This window comes from Dendropsophus ebraccatus, chromosome 4 (assembly GCF_027789765.1).
Source record: "Dendropsophus ebraccatus isolate aDenEbr1 chromosome 4, aDenEbr1.pat, whole genome shotgun sequence".
NCBI classification, from domain to species: domain Eukaryota; kingdom Metazoa; phylum Chordata; class Amphibia; order Anura; family Hylidae; genus Dendropsophus; species Dendropsophus ebraccatus.
The window spans coordinates 114,186,573-114,202,342 of NC_091457.1; the positions used below are offsets into that span (position 1 = coordinate 114,186,573).

At 41.6% G+C, this 15,770-nt stretch overlaps 1 protein-coding gene across 1 annotated transcript in view; it reads left to right on the top strand.

Annotated features, from left to right (window-relative positions):
• Positions 1-10,197, top strand: part of CELSR3 (cadherin EGF LAG seven-pass G-type receptor 3) — a 171,699-nt gene extending 161,502 nt beyond the window's left edge. Inside the window, exons 42-52 of the mRNA XM_069967922.1 lie at positions 418-565; positions 2,918-3,031; positions 3,896-3,973; positions 4,861-4,956; positions 5,095-5,201; positions 6,429-6,498; positions 7,199-7,291; positions 7,369-7,485; positions 7,990-8,181; positions 8,272-8,326; positions 9,436-10,197. Of these exons, the coding sequence (XP_069824023.1) occupies positions 418-565; positions 2,918-3,031; positions 3,896-3,973; positions 4,861-4,956; positions 5,095-5,201; positions 6,429-6,498; positions 7,199-7,291; positions 7,369-7,485; positions 7,990-8,181; positions 8,272-8,326; positions 9,436-9,587 (1,222 nt within the window). The 3' untranslated portion in view covers positions 9,588-10,197. The remainder of the gene's footprint in view (positions 1-417; positions 566-2,917; positions 3,032-3,895; positions 3,974-4,860; positions 4,957-5,094; positions 5,202-6,428; positions 6,499-7,198; positions 7,292-7,368; positions 7,486-7,989; positions 8,182-8,271; positions 8,327-9,435) is intronic.
• The last annotated feature ends 5,573 nt before the right edge of the window (positions 10,198-15,770 follow it).

Genomic DNA, 15,770 nt, shown 5'->3' on the forward strand with positions numbered 1-15,770 from the left:
CCAACTCCTATTTTGGGTGGCTCGATTCTCAGTTAGAGAGTCTGCTATAGTGGTACTCTTTTTGAAAGTGATAAGAGGCTTACGATCAACCACGTCCCTAAGGTCACTATCATGTTGCAACAGGAACCAGTGTCTTTTAATGATGGTAGTCACCAGTTCTGATTGCTGTTCAGCAACGCGAAAGTGAACCTTTTATTACTAGGGTCAAAAGACTTTTTAGACTGTCTGCGGGATTTGGCAGATAAGAGAGAGGTTCTAGGGAGGGTATTGGCCTTGGCGTGTGCCTCTTCTAGGAGGTGGACAGGATAGCCTCTATTCAGTAAACGGGCCTTAAGATTGGCAGCTTGTTATAGTAGTTATATTCTTGTACAAAGGGGGCAGTATTATAGTAGGTATATTTTTGTTACTCTTTTACAGGCTTGTAGCACCAGCCGTACCTAATACTGAGTTTTTTGTAAACGTTGCTGGAAATGCCTTTGCCATTGCTGTAGTGGGATATGCAATTACTATATCTCTGGCTAAAATGTTTGCAATGAAGCACAGATATAAGGTGGATAGTAACCAGGTAAGTTATATTACTTGAAAAACATTGCATTGTTGAGGCCCATTTACATGCGCCATTTATTGGCCAAATGAGGGTTTTTAAAAACACTTGTTCCTGTAATTGATAAAAGGGCCCTCAATTAGCTAAGCAATGAGAAAAGTAATGTGTTGGCTGATCAGATGTTTTGGACAGGCCTAAAAATCATTGTTATTGGCCACACATCACCCATGACCCATTCCAAATTATAGCAGATCCACTTTAGGTAATCTCTCCATAGCTGTAACCTCTCTCTCTGGACAGAGAGTGCTGCTAAACTGATTCCACATCTACCCTGCTCATTCCTTAATGCTCCCTGCAGTCTCTGTCACTTTGTCTTTCCCGTGCTCTCTATTCCTGCTATAATGTGTAAGAAGCAAAAATAGGGTGCGCCCCCTATTTTTTGTTTTTATACATTTCTATAAGATTGTTGGACTTTACCTAAAGGGAGCAGCACCAAGACACCCATGTATATGCACCTATAGTCTCACATCGTTCCAACACGTACTGTGACTTTAAGTGACTAGCCTGCTATAATGTGCCTGCACTCACGCTTGGCTATACACACTGCTGTATAGAAAAGTTTCTGTCACTATCCTCCTGCACAGCTCTGTGATTCTGATGTCCTGATTGGTTCATACTGAACACACACCACTTCCCCATTACGGTCATGTGACACAGATCTCTGACAGCAGCCCTGCTTCTCTATTCTATCCTGTTGTACTACGCTCCTGCATTATGGGGATCTGCAGCTCCATCCTGTATCTACAAACTGCTGCTGTTTTTTCATTCTTATGCTCTTACCAGTGGCGTAGCTACCATGAAGGCAGGGAAGGCGACTGCTATGGGGCCCCTGCAGGAAGGGGGCCCGAGGAAGCCTGCCCTGCCTTCATGCTAGGTACCGACCACTGTACCACCAGGGGTCCAAAGAGGAAGAGGGACCCCCACTGCACTGTTCAGCCCCTCACTGTAGTGCCGGGTGAGCGGGCTGAACAGAGTAGCAGGACCTGCCAGGTCCTGTGGCACATGAGAGGGATGAAGGACCTTTGGGTCACATGACCCAAAGGTCCTGAATACTTCTATGTGAAGATCAGCCCGGACTACAGGAGGAGGAGGGGGAGGCCTGGGAGCTGTAAGTGCTGTGTATGTGTGTCAGTGAGTGTATATATGTGTCTGTGGGTATATGTATATGTCAGTGTGTGTGTGTATATGTATCTGTGTATATATTTATATGTCAGTATGTGTAGGTATCTGTGGCTATATATGTGTGTGTGTGTATGTCAGCAATGTCTGTAGCACTGGTGTATATGTGTGTGTTTGTGTCTGTCAGTAGTGTCTCAAGTGATTGACAGGTTTACTCCCAAAGATGTTCTGCAGCAGCTTCTATTAATGCTGGGCTCTAATAAAAGAACCCACCATTGATATCTGCTGCATTTTCTTTTATTTCTGGTTGAGTATTTCTTATTACGCTGAGATGATTTCCCTGTGTACAGTCTACTCATGGGGGAGATTTATCAAAGATGGTGTAAAGTGAGACTGGCTCAGTTGCCCCTAGCAACCAATCAGATTCCACCTTACATTTTCCAAAGAGTCTGTGAGGAATGAGAGGTGGAATCTGATTGGTTGCTAGGGGCGACTGAGCCAGTTTCACTTTACACCATGTTTGATAAATCTCCCCCATGGTGTATACATCAGCACTAGTGTAATCACATTCTAGTGTAAATGTGTGTATGTTAGTGGTGTATCTGTATATATGTTAATGGTGCCTCTGTGTGTGTATATATGTGCGTCATTGTCTGTGTTTGGCGAGGGGGGGTGGGGGTAGGGGAGCATGCAGGATTCATGGGGCCCCGTACAGTTTTTTGCTATGGGGCCCCATGAATCCTAGCTACGCCCCTGGCTCTTACTATGCATAATACACCACATGCTGATCGCTATACTGTACAGTAATTTATAATATCACATATCCAGCTTTCTACACGTTTGTTTCATTTGTTTTACCTGTTATTCAGAATTTTTTTTAAAAATCATTATTTTTGGGGTGTGGAACCATTTGTCTGCATTTAAATGATTCCTTATGGAAAAATTATCTTTGATTTTAGAGTGATTCAGATTACAAGCACAGTCCCAGAATGAATTATACTCATAATCCAAGGCACGACAATATTTTTGGTCTGTATTCAATTAAACAGCGCATAGCTGTTATACTAGACATGGACCATGGACCAGAATGGTGTGACATACAATACAATGTGCTGTAGATATATTAAACTATTACCTGTGAATATCCATGATCAGATTGTAACACAACATTTATATGTCACTTCCCCCTCTAAGGAACTGATAGCACTCGGGTTAAGTAATCTCACTGGCAGCTTCTTCCATTGTTTTGCTGTCACCTCATCCATGTCCAGGAGTCTCGTTCAGGAGAGTACAGGAGGAAACACACAGGTAATGATAGGAGAACATGGCTGACATTAAAGCACTGTAGAGGCAGCCCATGCATCTAGCTCCTATGGGGCTATTCTAGACCATTCTAGGCAGCACAAGGATGTGGTTTTTACAGATGCAGATCATTTCTATAGTGTCCCATTTCTTCTATGTACGGTACACCAATGTGTACAGAGACTATGCGTGTCTAACAGACCGAAACAGGAGGTGGGGGTGAACCCTTGGTAAGGTGGGGGGATCCAGAGGTGAGTGATGGTGTAGTTCAGAAACAAAGTCCACAAACAGACTCTTTCAATAGATACAAGTTTATATGCTTGGCATATCACAGACACAGTCCTGGTTTAAAAAAAATGTTCAAATAAGGGTAATGGTTGCAGGTAACAAAATTAATTGGAACCACTATGGGCCCTGACCTGTTCCTACAAGGGGAGGTTGTGCCCAGCCTGTTCCTGTCTCTGTTCTGCTATTGGGTTAACTCACTACAGCACCCCAATGGCTCCATCACTCCTATGGTTTCTTAGGCCACAGCTCAAGAACACCAACAATATCCAACAATATCACTTGTCAGCACTGTCACCTTTCATAGCACATCAAAGACTCAAGACGGGAAACTCAGCTATTTTATCGGCTTTATGTCCCCCCCCCCCCCCCCCATGTGATGGTGCTGCAGACACTGTACCTCTATCCTGTATCATTTCAATAGACTTAGTATCTGGGGCTCTACCAGGGGGCCAGGCATTCTCTGCCCTGGGTGCAGGAGTAACAGGTTCCCTTTAAGCATTTTTTTGCTGTATTTTTATTTTATTAACCTACATTTTGGTGATTGTTTCCCTTTAACATTTTCTTCCACTAAACTATTTTCAGATTGCTGGATCCATATCTGCGATCATTATTTTGGTGATCATTCTCAAGGCAGGCGAACTCTTTACATGCCTTCCTAGGGTAAGAATCTCTCTTCTCCACTTCAGTGCTTTCTTTGCTCCTGTAAGTTCAGCCATCTTGGTTGAATTTGATGGAAAATTTAGTTTTTTCTCTCAAAATGGAATTTGACAGAAGAACCAATATTTTTTTTTATAGAATTTTATTAAAGGAGAATGTAATTGTCAGGCTGGGTTGACATTGAATGTAGATTTAATATATACATTGTATAAATGGATAACAATGAATGTGAAATGGCTGCTGAAAACAGGTTCTGCTGTATGCAGTGATAATATCCCCCTCAATATGTGATAGTGTTTTCACATGAAGACCTGTGTCAATGGAAAGAGGAATACTTTATATGCAAATGCAGGTTCAGGTCTAGAAAATCAATCATTTGCTTTGATAATCTGTGTATTTCGATGGGACTACATTGTTTTAGCCTGGGCTCCTTTTATTTTTGTCAGTTTGTATGTTTTATTTTGTCAGTTTTATCCATGTAGAATAGATTATGAAATATTGTAGTTTTCCCATGTGCTGACATCTAGTGATCAACCTCGCTATACAACATGTCGAAAAAGACATCTCACTTTACAGCTTTTTATCCAAATGGAACATAATTTTTTATTATCACATTGAAGGAGAGAATACGTGAGAGGTTTAGTATATGATCTTAGATATGGCACATAAGAAGAAAGTAGAGAAGAGATAAGAGTGAGGAGGAGGAGGCTATCTGTGGAAGGCTGTGGTATCAGTGTGCGGTTTTCTGGGGAGTGCCGTCATCTTCTATAGTGCTACCTAAGATGCTATTGGTAGTCATGTAATAGACTCAAGTTTAATAAATGGAATATGTAAATTGTTACCTAGTATGATTGGCCCAGTTACTCTTTTGTTATTTGTTTTCTCTAAAGGCAATACTGTCCTCCATTGTCATTGCCAACCTGAAGGGCATGTACAAGCAGTTTATGGATATACCCCTCCTATGGAGAACCAACAAGTATGATCTGGTGAGTAATAGATTTACACAGTTCTAACTGCTACTATTTTATATTTACCCTCTTTTTATATGTGCAACATCATAGTAAAAGCTTGTTATGTTTTCATTATGTTGTAAACCAATGCCTGATAAACTTTTACTGTTCCAGCTTATATGGCTTGTGACTTTCCTGGCGACCATCTGCCTGAACCTGGACATTGGACTGGCTGTCTCTGTCGTATTTGGATTGTTTACAGTCACTTTCAGGACTCAGTTGTGAGTGTTATAAAGGAGTGCAGACTAGAAAGCGGCTATAATGGTATGGATGATAATGCCTCCCAGAACAATTATGAACTATCCTGTAGATCAGGGGTGTCAAACATACCACCCTCCAGTTGTTGCAAAATTACAATTCCCATTATGCCTAAACATCCAAAGCTTTAGTTTTGACTGTCCAGGCATGATGGGAATCGTAGTTTACAACAGCTGGAGGGTCGCATGTTTGTACACCTGTTCTGTAGATAGACCATCAAACAATTTTCTCTGAAAAAACACTTCAACAATTATGGTATCTCAAACAAGTCAAGCCCCTTTTCATGTGGCCCTATGGCAGTCATTTACCCTAATTTTCTTAGGGGACAGAACAGTTACACACGAACTTGTGATGTTCATTGTGTCATGATTTCCAGAATCCGATCTTTTCTCACCCCTGACTCTACCAAACTGCTGGTACATGCTCTCATTATTTTCCGCTTGGACTACTGTAATATCCTTCTCCCTGGCCTTCCATCTAACCCCCTTAATCCCCTCCAGTGTATCCTAAACTCTGCTGCCCGACTAATCAACCTTTCCCTTCGCTTTACCTCTGCCTCTCGACTCTGCCAATCTCTCCACTGGCTCTCCATTGCCCAACGTATTCACTTTAAACTGTTGACCATGACGTACAAGGCCATCCACAACCTGTCCCCTCCATCCATCTCTGACCTGATATCCCGCTACCGTCCCTCACGCAACCTTAGATTCTCCAGTGACCTCCGTCTGCACCGCCTCCAAGACTTTGCCCGAGCCTCCCCCATACTCTGGAACTTGCTACCTCGACACATCCGGCTCTCACCCACCATCAAGTCCTTCAAAAGTAACCTAAAAAACCATCTATTCGAAGTAGGCTACAACCTATAATTCTGCATCACACTTGACTGGCTGCACTTTACCTTCTGTTTCTCTCCCCGTACCTTATAGATTGTAAGCCCTTGCGGGCAGGGTCCTCTTCCCCATGTACCAGTCTGCCATTTGCCTTCATGTAATGTGTTTTTGATCTTGTGTTGTTTCTGCTCGTTACCCCTATCTATTGTATAGTGCTGTGGAATTAAGGGCCTTCTATAAATAAATAATAATAATGTTAGATGATGATTTCATGAACATTTTCACAATTTTAATATAAAAGATATGAATATATATGAAGCATTATTTGCACAATGCAATGTTTTTGGTTTGTGGTTACAGGCCTCATTATTCCATCCTGGGACAGATTGTTGAGTCTGACATCTACCGAGATGCAGAAGAAAATACATTGGTAAGTGACACTGGCAACCCACATACTTTCCAAGATGGAGCTTGCTTATGAGTTTTGCTTTCGCTGCCCAGACATGATGGAAATTGTAGTTTTGCATCAGTTGGAGGGCCAAAGGTTCCCCATCCCTGCCATAAAGCTTCTCATGGAGTTTTCTACTTCCATTTTTGCCCCATACCAGTTGCTTTCTCTTCCCAACCTGCGACATATCCTACTGTTATAGTACCCCTGTTATAGTACCCTTATACAAGGGGTGACTATTAGCAATGAGAATTAGTATAAAAGTGTCAGAGATCAGCAAATGCCCACTCGTTGGCTGATTTGATCTTTGTGCGTACAATTTATAGTTATCGGCACAACTCTGTGTAAACAGGGGATGTGCTACCAATAACAATGCATTTAAATGGCCCCACAAACAATACAGCATTCCTTCATGTGTCCTGGCCATGCAAATGATTGTGCCTTGTAAAGGGTAATCGAGTGCTGATCTCACAGATTGGTGCTTGTTTGCAGCAGTGGATGGCAAAATATCGGGCCATGTAAAAAGACCCTTAAACCTATACTTAGGTTCAGTCTCATCACAGTGGGCAATGTATTGGCTTGCATTAGAATATGGTAAGATTTATCATTTATGGAGAATTCAGAAACTATTTGGTCCAAAAATGTACAAGTTGATAAGTTGGATTTTTGTCTTTTTTCCAAGGCAAAAGAGATCCCCGGTGTGAAGATTTTTCAATCAAGTTCCCCAATTTACTTTGCCAATGCAGAACTGTATGCAAAATCCTTGAAGATTAAGGTAAGAAATTTGGTGTCTTAAACACGAAAAACATCATGTGATTCTCAGGTCTCAATTCTCATAATTACCCTTTGTAGATGGGAGGAAATGTGGACAAACTGATAGAGAAGAAGAAGAAAGCCATTCAGAAGAGAAAGAAAGGCCTGCAGAAAATCATTAACCTGGCCAAAATCATTCTGGCTAAAACACAAAAGGTCAGCAGTGGCACAGGAGACTCCTAGCTTATCCCCCTTGACCCTCATAATTCAGATTCCAATAAAATAGTATTTAAATATGTGTTTTCTAAACCAAACTATCCCTAAATTGATGTAGATAGTCCAATGCAGTAGACTGGATTTATATAAGTAGACCTATAAGTAGACTGGATTTATATAAGTAGTAGATCTACTAGGTGAACTAAGAGCAGCCATGTTGGATGCCATCTATACATTTCATAATCTAGCCAAAGACTATGATACTATCATATTGGCTATATTCACACACTGTCAAAATGACAGCCGTTTTTATTGGACGGCTGTCAGTTAACGGCAAATAACAGATGATATTACATAATAACAGATGTTATAATATGAATAGCAGCTGTTGATATAAAATGACGGCCGTCCCATAAAAACAGGCATCAATTTGACAATGTGTGAACATAACCATTCTCCGTAGGGTTTTGTATGTCCATAATGAAACCTTTATATTTTGTGCAGGGAATTGGACTTGATTTTCTAACAAACAAAGAGGAGGTTATAGGAAGTCTAAAGACTCTGAGTGAGTCCATCCCACAGAGTCCTGTCACCCTCCGCTCTTTAGGGTTGGAGAAACTTGACATCCACTCCTTAATATTGGACTTCTCAGCTGTTAGTTTCATAGACACCGTTGGAATAAAAATATTAAAGAATGTAAGTGACACTTCCTTTAATGTGGGCAATGTTTCCCCCAAAATATTGGCCTTAAAGTTAAATGTGCCTTCTCTCTTCTTGTCTTTTTAGATTTTCAAGGAATTTCAAGAGATTGAAGTAGACGTTTATATTGTAAACTGTCCCTGTGAGTTACCACGTTAGTCTCTAGTGATATCATAAGAAAATATTAAAGGATGTGGAGTGTTAGATCATAAGGGGGCCACCAATGGAACCTCCACCAATCTCAGCAACAAGTCTTTGCTTTGAATGGAGTAACGAGCTGCGCATGTATGGCACCGCTCCATTCATTGCCAATGGAGCTGCCAGAGATAGCTGAGTACAACACTCAGTTGTCTCCGACAGCTGTATAGACAATGAACGGAGTGGCGGTCAACATGCGCAACTCCTCTCTCCGTTTAAAACAAAGACTCTGGGCTCAGTATTGAGATAGGATAAGTGTCTGTAACTTGGAATACCCCTTTAAGGAAGCAGCCAAATTTAGATTTTTTTTGCATTTTTGTTTATTTTCCTCCTCCCCAGAGGGCTTGTTGTTTTAAGCCCCTTTTACACGGGGCAACTTGAGGAGCAAATGAGCGCTGTCAGCACTCGTTTGCTCCTCGTTCCCCGCTCACTACCGCCGCTATTTCACACGTCAGCAGGAGGGGCCACAGGGAGGTGCGGGGGAGTTGCCCAGGTGATCGCTAGATCGTCCAGGCAGCCCATAGAGGATAGCGGCGGTCTGCTGCTGCCGCTCCTATTACACGTAGCGACGGCAGCAGATCGCTGCTATATGAGACGTTTGTCTTTTAACATGTTTAAAGACAAATGACTGCTACAATCAGCCGACATTGTTTATGTCGGCTGATCGTTGCCTTCTATTACACTGAACGGTTATCGTCCGTAACCGCCAGTATCGTCCGATAATCGTTTCATGTAATAGGGCTTTTACTAAACCAATTGCCCTTTATAATGGCACGCTTCATTTTACCATGAAATGTAATCTGAAACAAAAAAAAATATTATATGTTTAAAGTGAAAATAAAAGCCTGCAACTCTGTAACATTGTGGGAGATGCATTTATTCTGTGGCTAGTACAAGTACATCAATACCCAATCTATACCCAATTAATATGGTTATACAACATAAAGGGGAAAAATGCTTTCCATCACTGTTTTCTGACTACAGAGCTGGGGGTAGGGGGGTAATTTTTTAAATATTCACTAGCAATGACGAGACCGTTTCTTCCTTTTGCAGCTTCTGTGCTACAACAGCTCGAGAACTGCAATTTCTTCAATGGAAACATCACGCGAGCCTCAATTTTTGCTTCAATCCATGATGCAGTTTCCTATATTTCCAGTGGGCAGAACAGCGAATCCAGTTCCCTGTCAGAAATAACTGCAATTTAACTATATGCTGCAGGCTACCAAACTACAACAATGGCTGCACAATGTATGTTGGTTTACCATTTGTGATCTGGCGGTTACTCCTTATTCTTTATAGGACCTATGAAAACACTCAGGACTATGTGGCACAGAACTGAATACAGTCCAGGGCTATGTTCCTACAGCGTAAGAGACCAGCCGTTCTGTGACCCGGCCAGGTCATGGAACGGCCGGTCTCTGAAAAGATCCTCCCGGATGATCTTTTCGGCCGCAGTGTTCTGATGCAGGTGCATCTGTGCACGCCTGCATCAGAACTCTCCATAGCACTGACATGGTTTTCTATGGCCGCAGAAAACTGACATGACATGAGAGATCCAGGCTGGAGCTTATACTATGTGTATATGGCCGGCATCCCATAGAAGATAAGGCAGCGTGTCCTTTTGATTGCAACAACAGCTGTACTTTTACGAAAAGATATGCTGTGGAAACATAGCCCAATAGTGGATAAAACATAAGTAGCGCTCACCAGTTCTTCCATAGCTTTGGTTTCTAAAACAAGATAAATGTAGAGAGTGGTGAAATCCCTGGGCCTACAGCTATTTATTTTTCCCACATGCTGCCTTTTTTTTTTTTTTTTTTTATAAATTTACTATAGAACAATAGAGGGCCTTACATATACATGAACCCTCCACCTGCATAATAGTACTCTTATATATGATGTCAGATGTCTTCCCTGATGAACCTACAGTAATAATGGAAGGATCAGGCCATTCTGCCAAAGAAACAGCAGTGAACAGCACAAATTCCAGCAGCTGTCAGGGCAATCTTAGCCAGCATTACACAACCACAAGAGTGCCACACCATGGTGATGGTGATGGAGAGTGAAGGTTTGTTGTGGGATGATACCTTACTTATAGCTATGGTATCCCTGCCTGATTCCCTAGACATAGAGGCCCTTGGTCACTGAATGATCGATGGAACATGATTGTTACAGAAAATGTTTAATCAGAAAATAACCTATTGTTTAAACTGAGTTTTATGTTACATATTTGTTTTAAATGTTGGTAATATTTAGCGTAATTCTCAAGTGTTGCAGTTTTCAGTATGACAGCTGGGTTTAATAATAAACTGATATTTCCTGTTCTGTAAAGATCACTTTCCAGCAGTGTCCTCCTTACAATCACAGACGTGAGTACACTAATAGGTGAGTATCTAAACAAAAAAAGGCTATCTCCATAATAGATGAAGTTCAGAGTTTTCCCCTCCCTGTAGATCACTGAGCATGCCTAGAAACCTCCCCCATTGTAGTGAATAAGGTCTGCCCCAGTACACCTATGTTCATGGGACTTGCTGAAAAGCATATCCATAAATGCTGTTAAAACAGCTAAGGCTTGAGTCTCAATCTAATAAACTCTATGAAACTTCTTAAAAAAATGTTTTAACAATTTTTATTAATATTTAGAATATAACAAAGATGTACAAAGAAGGACATGCACTAAGACATGCACCCCAAAAATTTTTGCAAATGGCCAACAATAGAGGTCACGGCTTAAACAGAGAAACAAGTTCAAATTATTGGATACATTTAGAGTGGGGAACAAAGAATTTTACTCACATTCTCAGCAGCAAAAGAGAACAGGTTAAAGGGGTATTCCACATAACTTGATATGTTGCTGCCCATGGCGAGACTAACAATTCATTCCATACTCACTCCCCCAGTTCATAGCTGCTGCTTTCTACTGAAAACACAAAAATCTGTGTGTGAGCCTTTTTCTCTGTCTCTCCCTCCTCCCTCTTCTGAGACAGATGATATTTAAATACAAATATAGCAAATTGAGATCAGGAGTACATTGTACACACATGCATATTCAGTTTAAGAAAGTATCGAAGAACAGCGTGTACCTTCCTACTTGCATATGCCTTGGACCTTTTTTAGCGCTGTGATCACTATGAGGTAATCATTGAGGGAAAAAGATTTGGAAGAGCAAAAAAGTCACAAAAAGAAAAAGAACAAAAGAAGTATTAGAGAAAGAGATGGTGTAGGTGCAAGGGGGTGCCTGGCGTCCACCGCTATGAGCAGAGAAACGTTCAAGACCAGTCGTTGCTAAGGCTAAGAGGACCCAAGCTTCCAGCCAAATTTCCTGTCAGATACCACGTTGTGTATTGAAACGGTTATTCTACTTTGTCACTTTCAGTTTTGTCATAGTATGAATTAATAAATGTTTTCCATTTACAGAAGAAAGATTTTGTGCCTTTTTCTTTGAAACGTTCTGATTCCAAACAATCTAATCCCAACACAAACTTAATTTGGGAAACGAGCTCAGGCACTATGGGAACATTCATTTGGAGCTAGGTGTTCAGAAGGAGTCTTTTGGCACTTCTTCATTTTATGACATTGCCAGATGTTTGAGTCCACTGGTCTAGGAGGTCCCAGAGTAGATGTCCATATATATTATAGTTGGGGTCTTTCCATAAGGTGTCATAGCTCACTGGTTTAGATGAGCCTAATGGAGCTTCGACATAAACATAATAGGATAATTTTGTCAGCTGCCTACAGTATGTCCATTAGTCTGGTAATTCCTAAGACCCTAATGGTTGGGCTTAGACAGCCATTTGCCTCGACTTGGCACTCTAGTGTCAGGTTAACTTTCAAGCAGTATTTACACACTGGCTTTATGACTAATTAATGAAATGTAAAATGTCTAAACAATGTCGATTTAACATAATATGCTAAACAATATGCAAGTGGCTTATTTTGAGCCATTTTGGTTCAACAAAAATGTTAGGGTTTTAACCCCTAGACGACCCAGGTCGTAGAGTTACATCATGGAGGTCTGTCACCAGATGACCCTGGATGTAACTCTACGTCCTGGGTGTTTCTCCAGCTATGAAGCGTGCTCCGGAGCGCGCTTCACAGCAGGTGGGAGCTGGCTGCAATCAGCAGCCGGGACCTCACCGGAAATGACATGCTGCAGCGATCGCGCTGCCGCGTGTCATTAAAGGGGTAGTGCGGTGCTAAAAAATTATTCACAGAATAACACACATTACAAAGTTATACAACTTTGTAATGTATGTTATGTCTGTGAATCGCCCCCTTCCCGCCCCCTTCCCGTGTGGTGCATTATACATTACCTGATCCGTGTCGTGGGCCGTCCGCCATTTTGTGCCAAACGTCATCTTTGGACGGACGGACGAATCCCTGCCGCCGTCCCCCCTCCGCCGCGTCATCAGCTGCTCAGCCGCGATTGGCTGAGCAAAACTGTGCTCAGCCAATCGCGGCTGAGCACAGTTGTGACGCGGCGGAGGGGGGGGGCGGCGGCAGGGATTCGGCCGTCCGTCCGAAGATGACGTTTGGCACAAACGCATATTGCATATTGCATATTGTTTAGCATTCTTTTTTACGATTTTACCTATTTATATCTTCATAAATAATATATTTGGGATTCCATATCATTCCATGGTAGAATGAAAGACGCCATTACATAGTACAACTATTCCTGTAAAAAAACAAGCCATTACATGGCCTGTAGATAGAAAATTGAAAGTGCTGGAGCTCTTAGAGGGGGAGGAGGGAAAAACGAAAGCGCAATGATCAAAATTTGCGCGGTCCACTGGGTCATTTTGGGCCTGGTCCTCAAAGGGTTACAGTGGCCCAAATGCCAAAAAACAGAGGTCTGGTGGCCTTTGAATGGGACTGCCATACCACACTATGGACAAGAACGAGAACAATGCGGCTTCTGGAAAAAGCGGTAACGTTTTGTAATCTAATACAACCTCTTGTATTATAACACAACTAATATTGGTGCTGCCCTGTAGGAAATGACAGCGTGCTGCTCACACAATGCCTGCGTGTGTAATGACAGATCTGTTTTTTCAACACATGAAATTAAAATAATATTATTGCGTCTCAGGTTTGTTTATTTTGACCAAAGCAAAGCAACAAAGTAGCAAAAAAACACAAAACATGCCCTAAATAATTAACCTACTTCTGCCAAAATGACAAATGATGGCTCCTGCTCAAAATAGTGTATAAATATTGATCCATAAACAACTAAAAATACTGAAGACATATTTAAAGGGGTATTCTCATCTTATACAGTGATGTTATATTGCCAGGATATACCAGAACTTTGTGGAGGTCTGATCACTGGAACCCACAATGACCCAGAGGATGAAGGGGACATAGAGCTATGACAGCAGCCCCTTAAGGGTATGTTCACACAATGGAATCGGTGAAGAACTCTGCTTGAAATTCCTCGCCGATTCCATAGTGTGAACATACCCTAGCTGTGTTTCCACTGCAAGAAGTCCAGATTCAAGTAAAGCATTGCTGCTTCCCCTTCTTTTTCAGGAACTTTTGTAATATTTTTATTTATTTGCTTTGATAGGGTCAGAATTGGGTCTGACAATGGGTAAACACAGAAACAAAGCCAATTACAAAGACCCACCACAGATAGTCTCCCAGGGGTATCGTTCACCACAATATAATCACCAATCCACAGGGCAATGGGCCTGGGGGAGAAACCAGAGAATGGGGCGGGCCTGGTCTTCTTCCTCTTCGCTGTCTTCCACAGCAGTGAATGAAAGAGGAAAAGGCTGCTGGTGCAGTTGCGCACCGGCAGCCTTTCCATTGGTGGGCGATTCAAATGGCAATCGTCACAGGAGGGACTCCTTTAATGATGGCGTTGCTGATGCGACAAAACATGTAGAAGGGGCATATTATATTTTAATAGTGACCTTTAATGTGCAAAATGAATGAGTTAACCCAGGGACAAGGCACTGAGTATACCTCTAGTCTTGATAGATTAGATATACAGTATGCACAGGGAGGCCTGCAAATTTAATTTTTTTTTTGTTTGGTTCTCCATACCCTACCAGGGATGTTTTATATTGAAATACAGTGGTACCTTGGTTTAAGAGCGTTTTGGAAGAAAAGCTCACAGTTTTTCAAAATTGTAACTTGGTTTAAGAGCATTGTTTTGGTTTAAGAGCTCCCTGTACTGGGTGGGAGGGGGAGTGGGGGAGGGACATGGTCTGCATAGCGGGGTCTACAGTACTGTACTCTGACCCAGGAAGTCTCCCTCACCTTCCAAATCATAGCAGATCCACTTCAGGCTGGGGCTTCCATCAGGGGACAGGACTGTGGGGGTAATCTCTCCTTAGCTGTAACCCCTCTCTCCCCGGACAGAGAATACTGCATGTATGTGCCCACATCTGTCCTGCTCATGCCTTCCTGCTGCCTGCAGTCTCTGTCAGTCCTGAGTGGCCCATACTGAACAACCCCCCCATCCCTGTTGCTATCATGTGACCTCACAGACCTCTGACAGCAGACCTGATTCTCTATTCTAGCCTGTTGTACTACACTACTGCATTATGGGGATCTGCAACTCCATCCTGTATCTACAAACTGCTGCTGTTTCTTCAGGTTTATGCACTTACTATACATTATACACCACATGCTGATTGCTATACGGTACAGTAACTTATAATACCAGATATTCAGCTGATTATAATTGTTTGTTTCATTTGTTTTACATGTTAGTCAGAAAATAAAATTATTTTTGGGGTGTGGAACCAATTGTCTGCATTTCAATGATTTCTTAAGGAAAAATTTGCTTTGGTTTAAGAGTGGATTTGGATTACAAGCACGGTCCCGGAACAAATTATGCTCGTAATCCAAGGCACCTCTGTAAGTTATTTTTTTAGGGATGTGCTAACTAAGGAGGGTTTTCTCTTGCAGTGCCCTGGGAATTGATCTTATTGTCAAACACAAATATATGTTAAATGATATGATAGGGTATGATAGTATAATACCAATAAACTTCAGCTGCTTTTTTGTAGTTAAGTTAAGCTTTAATAGGCTTTGAAATTATATTAGTAAAAACCAGCAACTTCAATACACATAGTTCTAAGGGTATTTCTAAAAGCCCTTTTAAAAAATATATATAAATTTGTATATATATATATATATATATATATATATATATATATATATATATACACATATATATATATACATATATTCATTCATTCCTTACCTCAAACTGTGGCTAAAAGTAAAAGGTAAAATCTAAAGTTTGCAGCATTAGGGAACAAGGCCGCACTGTCTAACTCAAACTAAACTCTGGCAGCTGCTAGAGGGTTAAATTACCAGAGGAGGGCGAGGAAGATGCTATATCCTGTGACTGTGAACAGGAAGGACACCCT